This window comes from Pediculus humanus, genomic scaffold, assembly GCF_000006295.1.
Source record: "Pediculus humanus corporis 1103172107402 genomic scaffold, whole genome shotgun sequence".
Taxonomy (NCBI): domain Eukaryota; kingdom Metazoa; phylum Arthropoda; class Insecta; order Psocodea; family Pediculidae; genus Pediculus; species Pediculus humanus.
This window is the reverse complement of record NW_002987027.1, coordinates 209,324-225,531: the sequence shown is the minus strand read 5'-3', so window position 1 is coordinate 225,531 and position 16,208 is coordinate 209,324. Positions and strand designations below refer to the sequence as shown.

Sequence of the window (16,208 nt, the reverse complement as noted above, 5' to 3'; positions counted from 1 at the left end):
TAAAATAATGTGGACGTTAAATAAAAAAAATAAATTTAAAAAAAAGGATAATGAAAATTTGACAAACAAAAAGTTATGAAAAAGAAAAAAAAAATTTTTTTATTTAAAACGTTTTTTGTCGATTGTATTCGCGTTTGTTTGTTTGTTTATTTTGAGTTTGTTGTTTGTTTGTTATAAATGAAAACTTCCCGCCAATTGTTATTATAAATTTTTAAGTGACAAATACATTTAAAAAAAAGAGGATTTTAATATTAATATGTTTGACATGTGGAATTCTGTTTCTCCCAAATTGGAGACATCACAACCAGGTACAACCTCAAATTCTCAATTGCCCCAAACAAGTACCAATGCTGCGGGGTCCATCAAAGGTTCGTTCAGTATGTATTCCATTTTACAAAATTTTTTTTAATATTTAATATTTAATTTTTTTTTTAATTAAAACATAAAAAAAAATTAAAACTTCTTGTTTTTCCCCTTTTGTTAAATATTCTCGATCATTATTATTATTGTTGTTGTTGTTTGTTTTCCAAAAGAAAAATTGATATGAACGATATTATTACATGGGAAACAATTTTTAGGAAAAAAATTCATTAAAAAATCGATGAAAATTCAATTGTTTTTGTTATTTTTATTATCAATGATAATAAATCTATTGAAAATTTATGTAAACATTTTTCCGTTGTTATTATTATTATTATTAATATTTAACATTAAAACGAATTTTTTTTAAATAGTTATTTTAAAGGTATTTGTTATAAAGTATTAATTGATATTATTTTATTTATAAAAACATAAAATAAAATTTTTTAATCAAAAAAGAAAAACGTTAACCGAATGATAATGGCAACGAATGCAAAACAATACTTTCATTATAACATAAGACTATTACGTAACATACATTCCCTCTCTCTCTCTCTCTCTCTCTCTCTCTCGAGGCATTCACACTACTTTTCCTTATTCGTATATTACGTATATGAAACAAATTTTTCCGGTCGAAAACAAAAACAAAAAAAGAGAGAGAAAATGGTAGAAAATGGTTGCCTGAGGAACTGAAATTTTTTTTGTTTTTTAAAAATCAATGATTTCGATGATACAAATAATTTTCTTTTTGTTTTGGGATGTGTATGTAAATAATAATAATAATAATAATAATAATAATAATAATAATAATAATAATAATAATTTTTCATGCAAATATGTATTTACCACTTGGAAAAGGGATTTAGTTAGTTAAAAAAAACGATAATTTAAATGAAAGCAAGTGAAACGAGTGAGGAATGTAAAAAAAATTATTATTATTATTATTATTATTATTATTATATAATAGAGATACTATAGGAATATGTGTCCAATCGTTTGCCGGAAACATTCGCCAACCATGACATATTAATATAAATTCTACGTTATGTGCAAAACGTATAACTGCAAATTTTTTTTAACGGAATGACTTATTATTATTATTATTATCGACGTGGTCACTTTCTAAAAAGAAAGAAACAATGTAATGATTAAACGACAAAATTTTTTTATTAAAATCTAACAATTGTAATATTAACAGTGATAATAATGATAATGAAATAAAAAACGTAAATCAAAAATTTTTTATTCCCGTGGGATGTAAGGAAAAAAAAGCAAAAAGGGGGAGGGAAAAGGGGGGGAGGGTTAAAGGAATTAAAAAAAATAAACAAATTTTCGATAAAATAATAATAATAATAATAATAATTTCTTTTTTATATAAAATATTTAATTGAAAAAAAAAAATAAAACAAAAGGAAAACTTTTATTTCTATATATATAAAGTGTCATTTACCCCGATGACGACGATTTTGGGTTTCCGTAAAATATATATATATATTTAAAAAATTTTCTTTTTTTCCTTTTTGCCTTAATTGAAAACATGTTTTTATTATTATTATTATTTGGTTGAAACGATAATTAATTTTTTGAATTGTTAAAAACTTACGAAGGAAATTGTTATTTTGTATTATTCAGAGAGTAAAAAAAAGAAAAAAAATTTTTTTTTTTGATTTCGGGGGGAGGGGGAAGGAGGAAATTTATTTGCAAACAATAAGGAAATAACGAGTGATGAGTGTTTTTAATGAGAAAATAAAAATTAATTAAAAATATCGAACGATATTATTATGGCGTTTATCAAAAAAAAAACAAAAATTGATAGTTTTTATTAAATCAAAAAAAAAGAAAACTTTTTCAATTCATTTTAGTTTTTTTGTTAACTAATAAAAAGTTTTCTTTTTTTATTTAAAAATATTTTACTATTAATAAAACACAGACTATTATTATTATTATTATTATTATTATTATTATTATTATTATTATTATTATTATTATTATTATTTTGGTTGTTGTTGTTGTTGTTTAATTTTTTGGTTTTTCTTTACCGATTTTTTATTTTTTGATACTTTTCGAATTCCAATCGAAAATGGGTAGTAGGGATAGGGGGGGGGGGTGGGAGCACGAATAAAATTTAGTAATTGAAATTTAAAATGAAAACTTTTTCGTTAAAAAAAATAGAAAAAAAAAGAAGAAGAAAAACAAAAACAAAGGAGATAGTAAAAACGAAAAATCTTTTAAATAAACAAAAACTTGTGCACGATTTTTCTTTTTTCTTTTTTGTTTTTTTTTTTTTTTTTTACAGCAAAATTTATCGGGACCGGTTTTAAATTATAAAAAAAATTCATCGTGTCTTATAAAACAAATTAATTACCGGTTCAATTAATGTTTAAGAATGTTTTATTCGCATCTTGGAAAAATTTCATTAAGAAGATATAATAAATTACACAAATCGGTGCATCAACAACGGTCAACTTAAGGTGCCTCAATAAGTAGGTCATATAAGAGTTGAATGTTTTATTCCAAGGATATAATTACCGCGTTACATAAAGATCCCATTTTAACATAAGCTAAACATTTACATAATATATCAATTTGTTATTCCGCGTTCGAAGGATCAAACTTGTTACGAGGTAAAACCGAGAAGTTTTTCTTTATTTTTCTTTTTTCTTTTTCTTTTTTTTTTTTTTTATTTTTCCCTGTGCGAATCGTTATAATAAACGATGAATAGTGTAGAATAAAACAAAAATTATTAAAAAAACCTGGCAACAGAAGGTCATGATAGAAACTGATGAAAAGTCATAAAGATAGAGAGGGGAGGGAGAGATGAGAAGTAGTAGAAGGGGAATGAAAATTTAACTCGAAAGGAGACTCAAGGTCCTCCACGTATTTTAAACATCAAAAAACCGCGAATTCTAATGAAGATACCTTTAAAAACAACAACAATGTTATTAATGAAAATCTCGTGTTTTTCAAATTAAAATCAAATTTACAAAAATTCAGTCGGGATATAAATAAAAATAAACAAATAAAAATGGCGGTATTATTATTTATTTATTTATTTTTTTTGTAAAATCGTTTCAAAACAATCAAATCAGCGAAATTTTTTAAATCAAAAAATTGATGGACTTAAATCATTGGCGGATCATATTCATTCGTCGCCATCGTCATGGTTTTATTTGTTATTGATGACGTATTTAATGACGCAATCGGATTTACCGTGTAACTGATAATACGAATACGACAAAAAAAAACATCGATCAGTAAATTATTCTACAACCACGATTTTTTTTTTTTTTTTGAAATTGCCGCGTTTAAAAAATTAAAAAATTTTCTTTCGTATTGAATACGATATATATATATATATATATTTTTTTTTTATGTAAGATTGTGCGTGTGTGCGTGCGTGTGCGTGAGTGCGTGTGTGTATGTGTCGAACTCCGAACGAGCAGTCTGCTAACAGATGGATATGCGAATCCCGCGACATTCGGACGTTGACCTAAACGCAGGCGCAACAAGACTTTGACCCACTTCGCAACCACGAACATTATCTTTTATATTTACGATATATTCTACGGTTTACTCATATGTTCTCACTCATATTATATATATATTTATTATTATACGCCATTAATTTTTTTTTTGAATTGTTTTTTGATTGTTATAGAACCGATTAATAAAAAAAAAAAAATTATTTATTTATTTATTTATTTATTAATATCATGAAATGATAAAATTACAAAAATTACAAATACGTCATTAATTTATTAATTAATTTTCAAGATTTAAACATTTCACATTTATTATTATTATTTATTTATGTTAGAAAATTAATAATATTTTTTTTTTATTTACCGTCATACGTTTTTAACGATACCTCATTTTTTTATTTTTTTATTATTTATTGAAAAAAAAAAAAAAACGATCGGAAACGAAAAAAAAATCAAAATAATAATAATAATAATATTTCGAGTGTGTATTTATTTATTTTTTGTTTGATGATAACAACAACGAAATCTTTTTTTTATAAATTGAGATAAACGTGATCGATTAATGTATTTATTTAATAATTTTTAATTATGGAAAAAATAATAATAATAATTACCTGGAGTTTTAATATTTTATTCTGGTACTATCTTACGGTTTTTCCCCTAACCAGGGTCAGGGTGCGTTTTCAAAATGTTTTGTAAAAAAGTGTAAAACGCAGATATTTATGGATGGAAGTAATCAAGTATTGGATTGGAAGTTAAATGAAAGTTAAAAAAAAAAAAAAAAATTTTTTATGAAGGATTTCCTCAGGGTCAGTTAATAACTTATTAACTCAAAAGAAATCGTTATGAAAAGTTTTTTTTAAGTATTCAATTAGTTAAAAATTGATTTGGTGTTATTTAAAAAAATTTTTTTTTTGCGAACGTCACATAATATTTTGTACGATAGGAAATGATCCTGGGGGTGCGGGGGCGTGAGGTTAAAAATTTTATTCTTCGTATCCAACCCGAAAAATGGATGACGTGATGACGTCTTTTACGAAACCACCATCAAATTTTACGTTTGGGTTCTTGAAGATTTCTTCAATTTAAAAAAAACAAAAAGAATTTTTACAAAAACCTTGAATTTAAATTTCAGGTTTGTTGTTTTGTAAGAAAAAAAAAAAAAAAATTTTTTTTTTTTTTTTTTTTAAATTAACGTCATTCATCTAAAAGAGTAGTAGGAGTAGGAGTAGTAGCGGAAGAAAATTTGCTCATCGTTACTTCGTTTTATTTCGTTTTTTTCCGGATATAATCGTTATATATATTTTACATTATTTTCATTTTACCTTTTTTTATTTATTGCATGTTAATTAATAATTTTTTTTTTTTTTTTGTTAAATATTAACTTTTTTGTTGTTGTTGTTGTTGTTGCAAATTTAAATAAATCGTTTTTTTTTTTATTAAAAAAATTTTTTTTTTTAATCGACATCACGCTACGACTTTTCGTAGCCATCGTTTTTTTTTTTTTTTTTAACCGAGTTTTAGAAGAAATTTAAAAACTACGGCTTTATGTATGTTACATTATAAAAAGACTGTTATTACGATATGATTTCCGTGAGTTTCGTTAGTTAACTTACGGCAGTCAATGCGATTCCCTTTAGGTCATTGAACTGGGAAGGGCGATCAAAATGTGTCATAGAAACGGGATTCAGGAGAAGGTTTATTCATCGGAATTTTTTTTTTACTTTTTTTTTTTTATTTTTTTTTTCACAATTTATTGTTCTCTTTCGACAAAGAAAATTCACTTAAATAATAATAATAATAATAATAATAATTTATAAAAATTGAATTTTTTTTTATTTAAATACGTCAAAATTGATTTTTTTTTTAATAAATGAAAAAATGTTACGAATTTTATTAATGGAAATTATTTAATTATTTATAAAATGTCGGTGCGCCTGGCACATTTTATTGAGAAAGGTTTATTTCCTTTTCAAAAATTTTCCTATTATTATTATTATTATTATGAAATGAGGAAACGTCCGAAATGTAATTTCACGAAAATATTTATATATATAAATATAATTATTGATTATTTATTTGAAACGTGTGAATAAAAAAAAAATGACGACGAAGGAATTACTGTAAATTTTTTTTTTTTTTTTATTATTAAAAACGGTTTTTTTTTTTTTTTACAAAGTACTCATAATAATAATCGTTTTAAAAAAAACGTTTCGAATCCCGTATTAAAAAAAAAAAAAAAAAAAAGTAAAAATTCTTCCTGTAAGGTCCGAGACCAACGAACTCAAAGAACAATCGATATTGTTCTAAATTTATTCATATTGTTATTCTCTGGGATAACGTCCTTATTCGCAATAAACTACTATTGTTCATCCAAAAAAAAATTTTTTAATTTGTGTTTTCTGATAAAAACAACAACAACAACAACAAACGACAACAACAAAACATAAAAAAAATCGTTTTAATAATCTTATGGTTAAATTAAAAGAAAATTTTTTAAAAAATGTTTTGTCGTTTGTTTGTTTGTTTAAGATCATCTTTTATCTGTTAAAGGACAAAAACTTTTTATCAAAAAAGTCGCGATTTCGTCGACTTATTATTTATTTATTTATTATTATTGCCATTGAACCTTTTCATCATTATTATTATTATTACTATTCGAAATTGAAATAATAATATTAAAACATGATGGTAAATGATTTATCGTATTTAATTTTTAAAGATACTTTTTTGATTAAGGTAATAAAACAATTTGTCACGTGACTAATTTTTTTTTTTGTTTTTGTTTCATTGAATGTGAAAATATGTTTGTTATTGATTTGATATTATTTTAAATAGTTTTAATCGTGGGTCATTAATTTTTTTTTTTTTATCATGGCGTTTGATATAATTACATAAAATTATTATTATTATTTTTCTTAACGCATTGCGTTCGTTACGATTAATTCGAATGAGAGTTGGTAGGATTTTAAAAGGATTAAATAAAACCAAAAACGTAAATCAATCAAAAAAATGGAGAGAGAAAAAAGAAAAAAGGAAAAAAGGAAAAAAGGAAAGAAAGAAAAAAGTTTTAATAAATTTTTTTTTACATTTGAATTTAACCCCGCGACCGCAGGAAAAATTTATTTAATGTACTTCCGCATTTTTTACAAACGCGAAAACTCTATGGAAAAAAAAAAAAAACAAAAAAACAAAATACATTATCCTTAAAATCGAATCCTAAATCTATGACAAAAATATTTAATTCTAAGTTGACTGTGAGGAAACGCTACGGGAATAATACAAACGAGGTCATTTTACGTTGATGATATTATCATGGGGGAGTCATACATACACATTAGAAATTCGTGTTAGTTGAAACGCCGTGGGCTAAAATACGGTTCTGCGTTTTTTCCGGTTTTCCCCCATTTTTCGAAAAAAAATAAAATAAATTTAAATTTTCTCGTAATTGCGTGCCGAAAACCTTTTTTTTTTTTTTTTTCATTCCTCACAAAAAATAAAAAATTTTTTTAATAAAAAATAGTAAAAAAAAAAATTAATAAAAAAAAAAAAATTTTTTTTTTTTTTTTGTTAACAATGAAGCAATCTAGTGATCGTTAGATGTGAATTTTTTTTTTTTTTTTTCGTTTTTGTTAAAAAACAATAACAAAATATTATTTTTTTCGGTTTATTTATTTACCAAAAAATAAATAAATAAATATATTTTTGTTAATAAAAATAAATAAATAAATAATTAAAAAAGAGTTTCAAATGGTGACACGTGATAAGTATAATTTTTTTTTTTTTTTTTTATTAAATTCTACGTTATTGTTAATTGTTTATTAATTTTGTGATGTCGTGATAAATTAATTAATAAATAAAATAAATAAATAAATAAATTGCAAATGAAAAATCGTTTGTCTAATTGTTGTAAAAAAAAAAAAAAAATGAAAAAGTTTATTAGAAAAGTGTGAAATTTTAGTTAAGGAAAGTTCAGTGATCCTAAATATATCGTTTGATATCATTGATATTATTATTATTATTATTTATTTGTTTTAATTTTTCTTTTTTTTTCAAGGGGGGGAGGGGTGTTGATAATTTTTAAAATTTTTAATTTTTTTTTCTTTTTTTTTTTGTTAAGGTAGTTTTTAGTTTATTTCAAGAGAATAATAATAATATATTTTTTAATAATGTATGAATTGTTATAATAGAGAAAATATATTTATTATATAATTTAAAACATTAAGAAAATTTAATTTCAAAGGATTCTTCAATAATAATAATAATAATAATAATAATAATCAAAATATGATAGAAAATACGGTTTTGATAAAAAAAAATTTATAAAATTGACACCTGAATGTGAGTTTTTTTTTTTTTCCAACGTATTTTCAGTCAAGAAAAGAAAAGTCGTAATATAAAAAAAAAAAAAAAAAGAAAAGAAAAGTTTTGAAATTTTCATCACAAAGCGCAAGAGTTCATCGACACCACGATTTCGATTTTTTTTTTTTTTTTTTATTAAAAAAAAAAAAAAAAAAAAAAATTGTGAATCAGTATGCGGTTTTTGAAAACTTGCTACAGCGTTGAAAATTGGTCAAAAAACTTAAAAAACATTAAAAAGCTTAAAAAATGGATACCTTGGAAGAATTATTATGTGCCGGAACGTCTGGCGCCAACAACAACAACAACAACAGCAACAACGGCAACAACAACAATAACAGCAACAACAACAACATTCAAAACAACGGGAACAACGACAGCAACGTGGGAAACTCTCGGGATTGGGCAAATATAAACGCCCATCAACATCACCATCATTTAATGAACACATTGACAAAAACGGATTCGCATAAAATTCTTTATGACATTATCAAAACCGATCAAACAGTCAAACAGGGGGTAGGAGGTGGTGGTGGGGGATGCGTTTACGAAGTAGGCAATAAATCTGGGGCCATATCAAAACCCCAGGGGGTTTACGATTTGATGAAAAACGATCCACAAAAATCATCTATCCTGTACGAAGTTATTAAAAATGAAAATCAAAATAAACAAAATGTCCTTTTCGATGGGCAAACGGCTCTCAGTACAAACGCAGCTAATTTGATAACAACCAGTTTAATTAAAGACGGAGGAAAACAAGCAAAGAGCGCAGACGGTTCCGCGGATAGTACCACTCCTCCGCCGCAAGGAGCGCTAAATGTCCCGGATAAAAGAAATCCGCTAAATTCAATTAGAGGTACTCGTTTCAACCGTGTATCTTTTTTTTTTTTTTTTTTTTTTTTTTTTTTTCTAAATATATTTCGTGCCATCGTACCTACAATCTCTATATATATACACATCTGGTTTTTTTTGTAATTATTCATTATTATATTTAATTCAAAGAAAATGTTAACCTTTGATGATCGCAAATAAATCCATTCCGATCATTTTATAATTAATTAAATGACGGTTGCGCAAAAAAGGCGCGCAAAAATGTTTGTTTTATTAACGGTTCCGATTGCATATATTAAAAATCGCAGGCGTTTGCGCGCGATAAAAGTGTCGAAAATTATTTTTAAAATTTGTCGACGTTGTAAAAAAAAAATTTTAACTACTTCCTTTTTCGTTTTGTTTTAAATTCCCGTTTATTCGCAATAAAAAATAATCTTTGAAATTTTTTATAATTTTAGAGGATTATTTATAAAATCGTATAGCAGGGATTGATTGAATTTAAAAGGAAAACGACTAATTTTTTGTTTTTTTTTTCTTATAAATTACAGCTCAAATTGAGATAATACCCTGCAAAGTTTGTGGCGACAAATCAAGCGGAGTTCACTATGGAGTGATCACATGTGAGGGCTGTAAAGGCTTTTTTCGCCGCAGCCAAAGTTCGGTAGTTAATTATCAATGTCCACGGAATAAAAACTGCGTTGTCGACAGAGTCAATCGAAACCGGTGTCAGTATTGTCGTCTGCAAAAATGCCTTCGACTGGGAATGAGCAGAGATGGTAAGCAATTTTTAATTTTATATCGAAACTTCGATGTATCGATAGATAATCGATACATCGAACAAAGTTTTGTTTTTTTTTTTTTAAATTTTCACGTCAGTCAATCATATAACATTCCTAAAGAAAATTCATTAAAAAAAAAATTTTAATCAGGAATAATAATCATTTTGCCTGAAAGCAATCGTTAATAATTTTTTTTTAATTAAAACTTTATAAACTCTTTTAACAATATTTATTTTATTAATATTGTGTAAATTTAAAAAAAAAAAAAAAAAATTCAATTTTGTTTCAATTTTTTTTTTTTTAAAAAAAAAAAAAGGAAGTTAATAAGCAATAATTTTTAAACAAGAAGATATGTAATTACTATATCAGGGTTAACGACTCATTATCTTTTTTACGGTGAGAACCGGAAGACTGATTTTACTTTGCCAAAACTATAAATAAATATTTAAAATGTGTATTTTTATAACAACAACAAAGTATAGGGTCAAAGGGCATAAAGGTGCATTATCCGTTATAAAAATTATAAACAAAATATTAATTATATTTAATTAAATAAATTGTTTTAAACTTAAATAAAAAAAAAAAAAAAAAAACATGAATATTATAAATAATTACATTTGTTATCACGATTATGTTTTATCAGTTAATGGACATCACGTTTATATAAATAAATAATTTTTTTTATTATTTAAAAAAAAAAAAAGGAATATATATATAAATATTGTTGTTGTTGTTGTTATTTTTTAAATTTTTCACGAGTCTCGGGATTCACGGGGTTGAATTTTTTTTTTTTTTTTTTTTTATTACGGTAAATTAAATTCACAGGTAAATTAAAAAAAAATAGAAAAACACGTTTATAAAAAAATAAGAAAATATGAGAGTAAAAAAATTAATAATGAAAATTAATAGATTTTAAACGCAATTTCAGAAACAATTAATCGATAATTTTTTATCTTGTTAATTGTTTGTTGAAGTTTTATATCAGGCAACAAAGGACGTTCACCCTACATAATAGCCTTCTTTGATTTTTTTTTTTTTTTTTTTTTACTTTATTTCCTATTTCTTTTCAAATAAATATATATATATATATTATTTTTAAGGCGCGTTAAGTTTACTTTTTTTTAAAAATACCAAACCGCGTGAATATTTGTATGATGTATACCACGCCTACATAAAATATATATATATTATTTTATTTTCTGTGATGATGACAAAAAAAAATAAAAAAATTTCGGAGTGTCAATAGTTTGTTGTTATCATTTCCCAATTTTTTTTTTTTTACGAAAAGGAAATGATAAAAGGAGGAAAAAAATTTATGCGTGTGTGTTTCTTTAGCTGTAAAATTTGGTCGTATGTCTAAAAAGCAAAGGGAAAAAGTAGAAGATGAAGTAAGGTTTCATAGGGCACAACAACGACAGGCAACCGAAAGCACACCCGATAGTTCTGTGTTCGACCAACAAACTCCAAGTTCGTCCGATCAATTGCATTATAATGGGTAAATTTTTTTTTGTTTTAATACTTTTAAATTGATGAACAAAAATGGATTTCCATTTTAAATTTTTAAAATTTTTAAAAGGTATTCGTACAACAGCAGCGACGTTGGTAGTTATACCAACTACAACTACACACCACATCACATTCAATATGATATAAGTGCAGATTATGTTGATTCGACCACTGCCTACGATCCAAGACCCGGCTTAGACTCCCTGACTGCAGATTCAAATCTTATGACAAGCGTCGTAACAACAGGTAACATATTTTCAAAAAACGTGTACATAAAAATAGAACAAACGAAACAAACAAAATCCAACAATCATGCAAATATATAATTATAAATAAATTTATAAAAGTAACATGATTAATTTTTACAGGAAGTAACTTTTTCTATTTTTTTTTTTTATTATTAATTATCATTATTATTATTATTATTAATATCACACCTCTTTTTTATTATTATTATTAATTTTCAATCGATTTTCTATTGCTTAATAAGCAGGCACAAATGTTAAGTGGTTGGAAAAAAAAAAAAAAAAAAAAACAAAACAAAAACAATGTTTTGCATGTTTGCTTTTAAACAAAAAAAAATTTTTCTTTTTTTTTTTTTCAAATGATATGTGAGCGTTATAAAAGAGTTGGCAAAAAGGTCAAAAGGTTATACATACACAAATACTTTCGATTCGTTAATAAAATAGATACTCGCGCTTTTAAAAATTGGTGCTCTTATTAAACTGTTGAATTATCACTTTTGAAAACTCATTGAAATTATTATTATTGATTATATAGATCCTGATAAGAAAGTCGTTACACGCGAGATAAAAATTTTTTTTTTTTTTTATTTGGTGGTTCGTAATAACCACTCGAGTTCCAACATGTATTTAAAATAAATTTACACTCCGCCATGTTCATTTAAAATTTTTTTAAAATGGAAACGCTTAAAAATTATAACCGTGCCTTTAAAGGTGATGGTAAAAACTAACTTTTCCCGATTCAGGCTTAACGCAGCATTCAAATCAATCCAGTCAAAGACTTAACACGTCAGGTGGAAACTGCCATAGTGGTAATAACACGGTCGAAAATCAATCGAATCAAAGAATAAATTCCCTTAACAATCAAACAACAGGAAATGATAGAACGGAACGTAATGGTAGTAACGAAAGGACCGGTTTAGAAGGAGCTCAAAGACAAGGCCTTGATCGACTGGTTACGGTTAAACAAGAAAACGTTGATAACATCATTGGGGGCGGTGGTTTTGTCGACAGCACTACGTTGCTTCAACCAATGTCGCCTTCGTCACAAGCCTCTCAGAACCTTTCTCCTAGATCCCAGGTTTCGCAGACCATGACATCGCCTTCTGTCAAACTTAAAGAAGAAGAAGATATCAATCAAGGATGCCCCAGTAAGATGTGTGCATGATGATTTTAGCAGCACTGTTCTGTGCTGCTACTTCTTTCTCTGACCCGAATCACGATACAGGGGTCTTTTCGTCAATAATAATAATAATAATAATAATAATAATAATAAAACCTAAAGAAAACATTTTTAAAAAAAATTTATAATGCTGGGTTTCTTAGTAATGCTGTCGCGTTAGTTTTTATTTTTTCCTCACTTAAGAGAAAACTACATAAATGTTCTTCATAAAATCATAATTTTATTAATAATAATTATTATTATTTTATTTATATTATCAAAACGAGATTTAAAAATAACGGAACAACTAAATTACCGTTGTTTTGGTAATAATTAAAAATACCTGCTTGTTTTCTTTTTTTTTTTTTTTTTGTTTTTTTGCCAATTAATTTGTTTTTTTTTTTCACAACAATTTTGCCTGCTCACGCGAATACAAAAAAAAAAAAAACAAGAAAATGTTGCGTTCTTAAATCATTCCCTTTTATTTTTCACGAATGTTTTTTTTTTTTTTTTGTACCTTAAAGAATTATTACTCTATCCTTTTCTAATTATTACATAATTTTTCTTTTTTTTTTATTACAGATCCTATGCAAATATCCGAACTTTTAAGCAAGACTATTGCAGATGCGCATTCAAGAACCTGCGTTTACACACTAGAGCACATACATGAAATGTTTCACAAACCTCAAGACCTATCAAAACTTATATATTATAAAAATATGGTAAGTAGAATCCTGTGAATAATTTTAGGAAAGAAATAACGGGGGGGGGGGGGGGGTGAGGTGAAAAAAAAAAAAAACATAAAATGTGGATTTTTTATTTGTTTGTTTCGTAGGCCCATGAGGAACTTTGGTTAGAATGCGCGCAAAAATTAACAACCGTCATTCAACAAATAATTGAATTTGCTAAAATGATACCTGGTTTTATGAAATTATCTCAGGATGATCAAATAGTGCTCTTAAAAGCAGGTAAATGTAGGGAGGAAGGAAGGGAGAAAGAGGAATTTTTATTAATTAAAAGGGAAAAATTTTATTTTATTTATTCTATTCTATTATTCAGGGAGTTTTGAATTGGCTGTCTTAAGAATGTCGAGATATTTCGATCTCTCACAAAATTGCGTTTTGTATGCCGATACATTATTGCCACAAGACGCCTTTTTCACAACGGATACTTCAGAAATGAAACTCGTGACAAGCGTTTTTGAATTTGCCAAAAGCGTTGCCGAGCTTAAATTGACTGAAACCGAACTTGCACTGTATTCAGCAGTTGTTCTTTTGTCTGGAGGTTTGTTAAATACTTTCAAACACTTTTGGTTTAAAAATAACGGTTTTTTTTCTTCAATATTGATATTTGTTATAGATCGGCCTGGTTTAAAAGGTACAACAGAAATAAATCGTTTGAGACACGCCGTTGCCAGAGCGCTGAGATTTGAAATGGACAGAAATCATATATTGCCCCTAAAAGGAGACGTCACGGTGTACGATCATATAATGGCTAAAATTCCAGCTCTCAGGTAAATCATATGGAAGGTTAATGAGTGTTAGAGAAGATGAAAGAATGAGAATGGGGGGTAATGGAAACAAATAGAAAAAAAAAAGGCCATATATTTTTTTTTTTTTTTTTTTAGGGAATTATCCTTGTATCACATGGACGCACTGGCGAAATTCAAAAGGTCAACACCCTTATTAGAATTTCCTGCCCTACATAAGGAACTTTTTAGTGTGGACAGCTGAGCAAAAGTTTTTTGATCTTTTAAAATGACACTCGTTATCAATATTATTTAAATTGAGGCTTTGAACTCACACAGTTGAAAAAAAAAAAAAAAAAAAAAACAAATTTTTTTCTAAATTTTTTTGTGATGATGCTTATTTTAGGAGATAGTGGAAGATATTTTATTTTTATTTCCTGAATTAGCAATAATTTTAAGATGAGAAAAATAATAATAATAACAGAAACAGAAACGAAAAAAGCGACAGGCCGAATAAAAAAAAAAAAAAAAAATCTTTTTTTTTTTTTTTGTTTGTTTGTTTGTTGTTGTTGTTCTTGTTGTTGGTTGATTACCCCTTTCTGTCGTTCTGTTGATTTATTTATATATATATATATACACATGCTTACTACATAAACACATACACGAATGTGTTTATGTATATGATTGACATAAAAACTTTATGCCTTTTTTTTTTTGTTTTTTTGTTCAAAGTAAAAAAAAAAGCAAGTATTGCTGCAGCAGTTTTAAAAGATGATAATAATAATAATAATAATAATTGCCATTTTACACGAAATGATATAAATTTTATATATTTAAATAAGGGAGAGAGTTAATAATAGAAAGAAATCCGTTTTATTTGTTTATTAAATTTTTTTTATTTGTTTACCTCAAATGTATAAAAAAAAAAAAAGTGACGACGCATAGATTTCCATCAAATTTATTTTATTTATTTATTTTTTATGTATGTATGTATTATTTTATTTTTGGGCATATAAAATTTTGGTATTTTTAATAATTTTTCTTTTTTTTTTTTTTATTAAAATTGTAAAACGCTTTAAATTACAAAAAAAAAAAAAATTTTACTATTTACTAAATTTGTTATAAATTTTAAATTATGACAATTAAATAAATGGAGGGGGAAATTTTAATGATAATAATAATAATTATTATATTAAACAACAATATTGAAAATGATTGATTGATTAGTTTTTATATATATATATGTACTAATACGTACATATATACGTGAGAAAGTTGTTTTGGTTTGTAAGAAAAAAAAATATTATAATAAATATTAAATAATAATAATAATAATTAAAAAAATTATCGGAATTGTGAAGCAGAAAATGCTCTGATAACATCACAAATTGATTACACATCTTAAAAAGAAATAATGATAATAAAATAGGGGGAAAAAATTAAAAAAAAAATTCTCACTTTAATTCTCACTAGCATAAATTACATAACAAAAAAAAAATAGATAAATTTTCAAAAAATATAGTTAATTAATAATAATAATAATAATTAATTGTTGTTTTAAATAAATGAATAAATAAATAACTTTATTTAAATCGAATTATTATTATTATTTATAGTTATGAAACATGGCGAATTTCTGACTTAGGTTTCTCGTAATAGAAAAATTAATTGAGTACCTGATAAACAAAATAATAATAATAATAGTAAATATATATAAACAAATCGTGTGAGAATATTAAACAAAAAAAGAAAAATCGAAGGTACGAATTAATAATAATAATAATAATAATCGATAAATTACAGGGAATTTAATTGCACCACCCATTCATTCAAACGTACGTACCTCCTACTTCTTATACCTTCGATTTTTTTTTCGAATTTTTTTTTTATTTCTCTATTATTTTAAATATAAAAGAAAAGCCAAAGATTTTCATGTTTCACAATTTCGAAAAATATTTTTTGCGTTTCTTTATGAATTGTTGTAAGAAAAATTTGGTCGGGGAAAATGGAAAATTATAT

General features: G+C 25.3%; 1 protein-coding gene across 1 annotated transcript; it reads left to right on the top strand.

Annotated features, from left to right (window-relative positions):
• Positions 1-256: 256 nt before the first annotated feature.
• Phum_PHUM053030 (hormone receptor hr3, putative) lies at positions 257-14,454 on the top strand (the record flags this gene model as incomplete). The annotated part of the gene is made up of 10 exons (XM_002423319.1): positions 257-368; positions 9,581-9,808; positions 11,147-11,306; positions 11,388-11,563; positions 12,354-12,719; positions 13,304-13,443; positions 13,557-13,689; positions 13,781-14,005; positions 14,081-14,234; positions 14,349-14,454. The coding sequence occupies 10 exons, from the start codon at positions 257-259 to the stop codon at positions 14,452-14,454; spliced, it is 1,800 nt and encodes a 599-aa protein (XP_002423364.1).
• Positions 14,455-16,208: the final 1,754 nt, after the last annotated feature.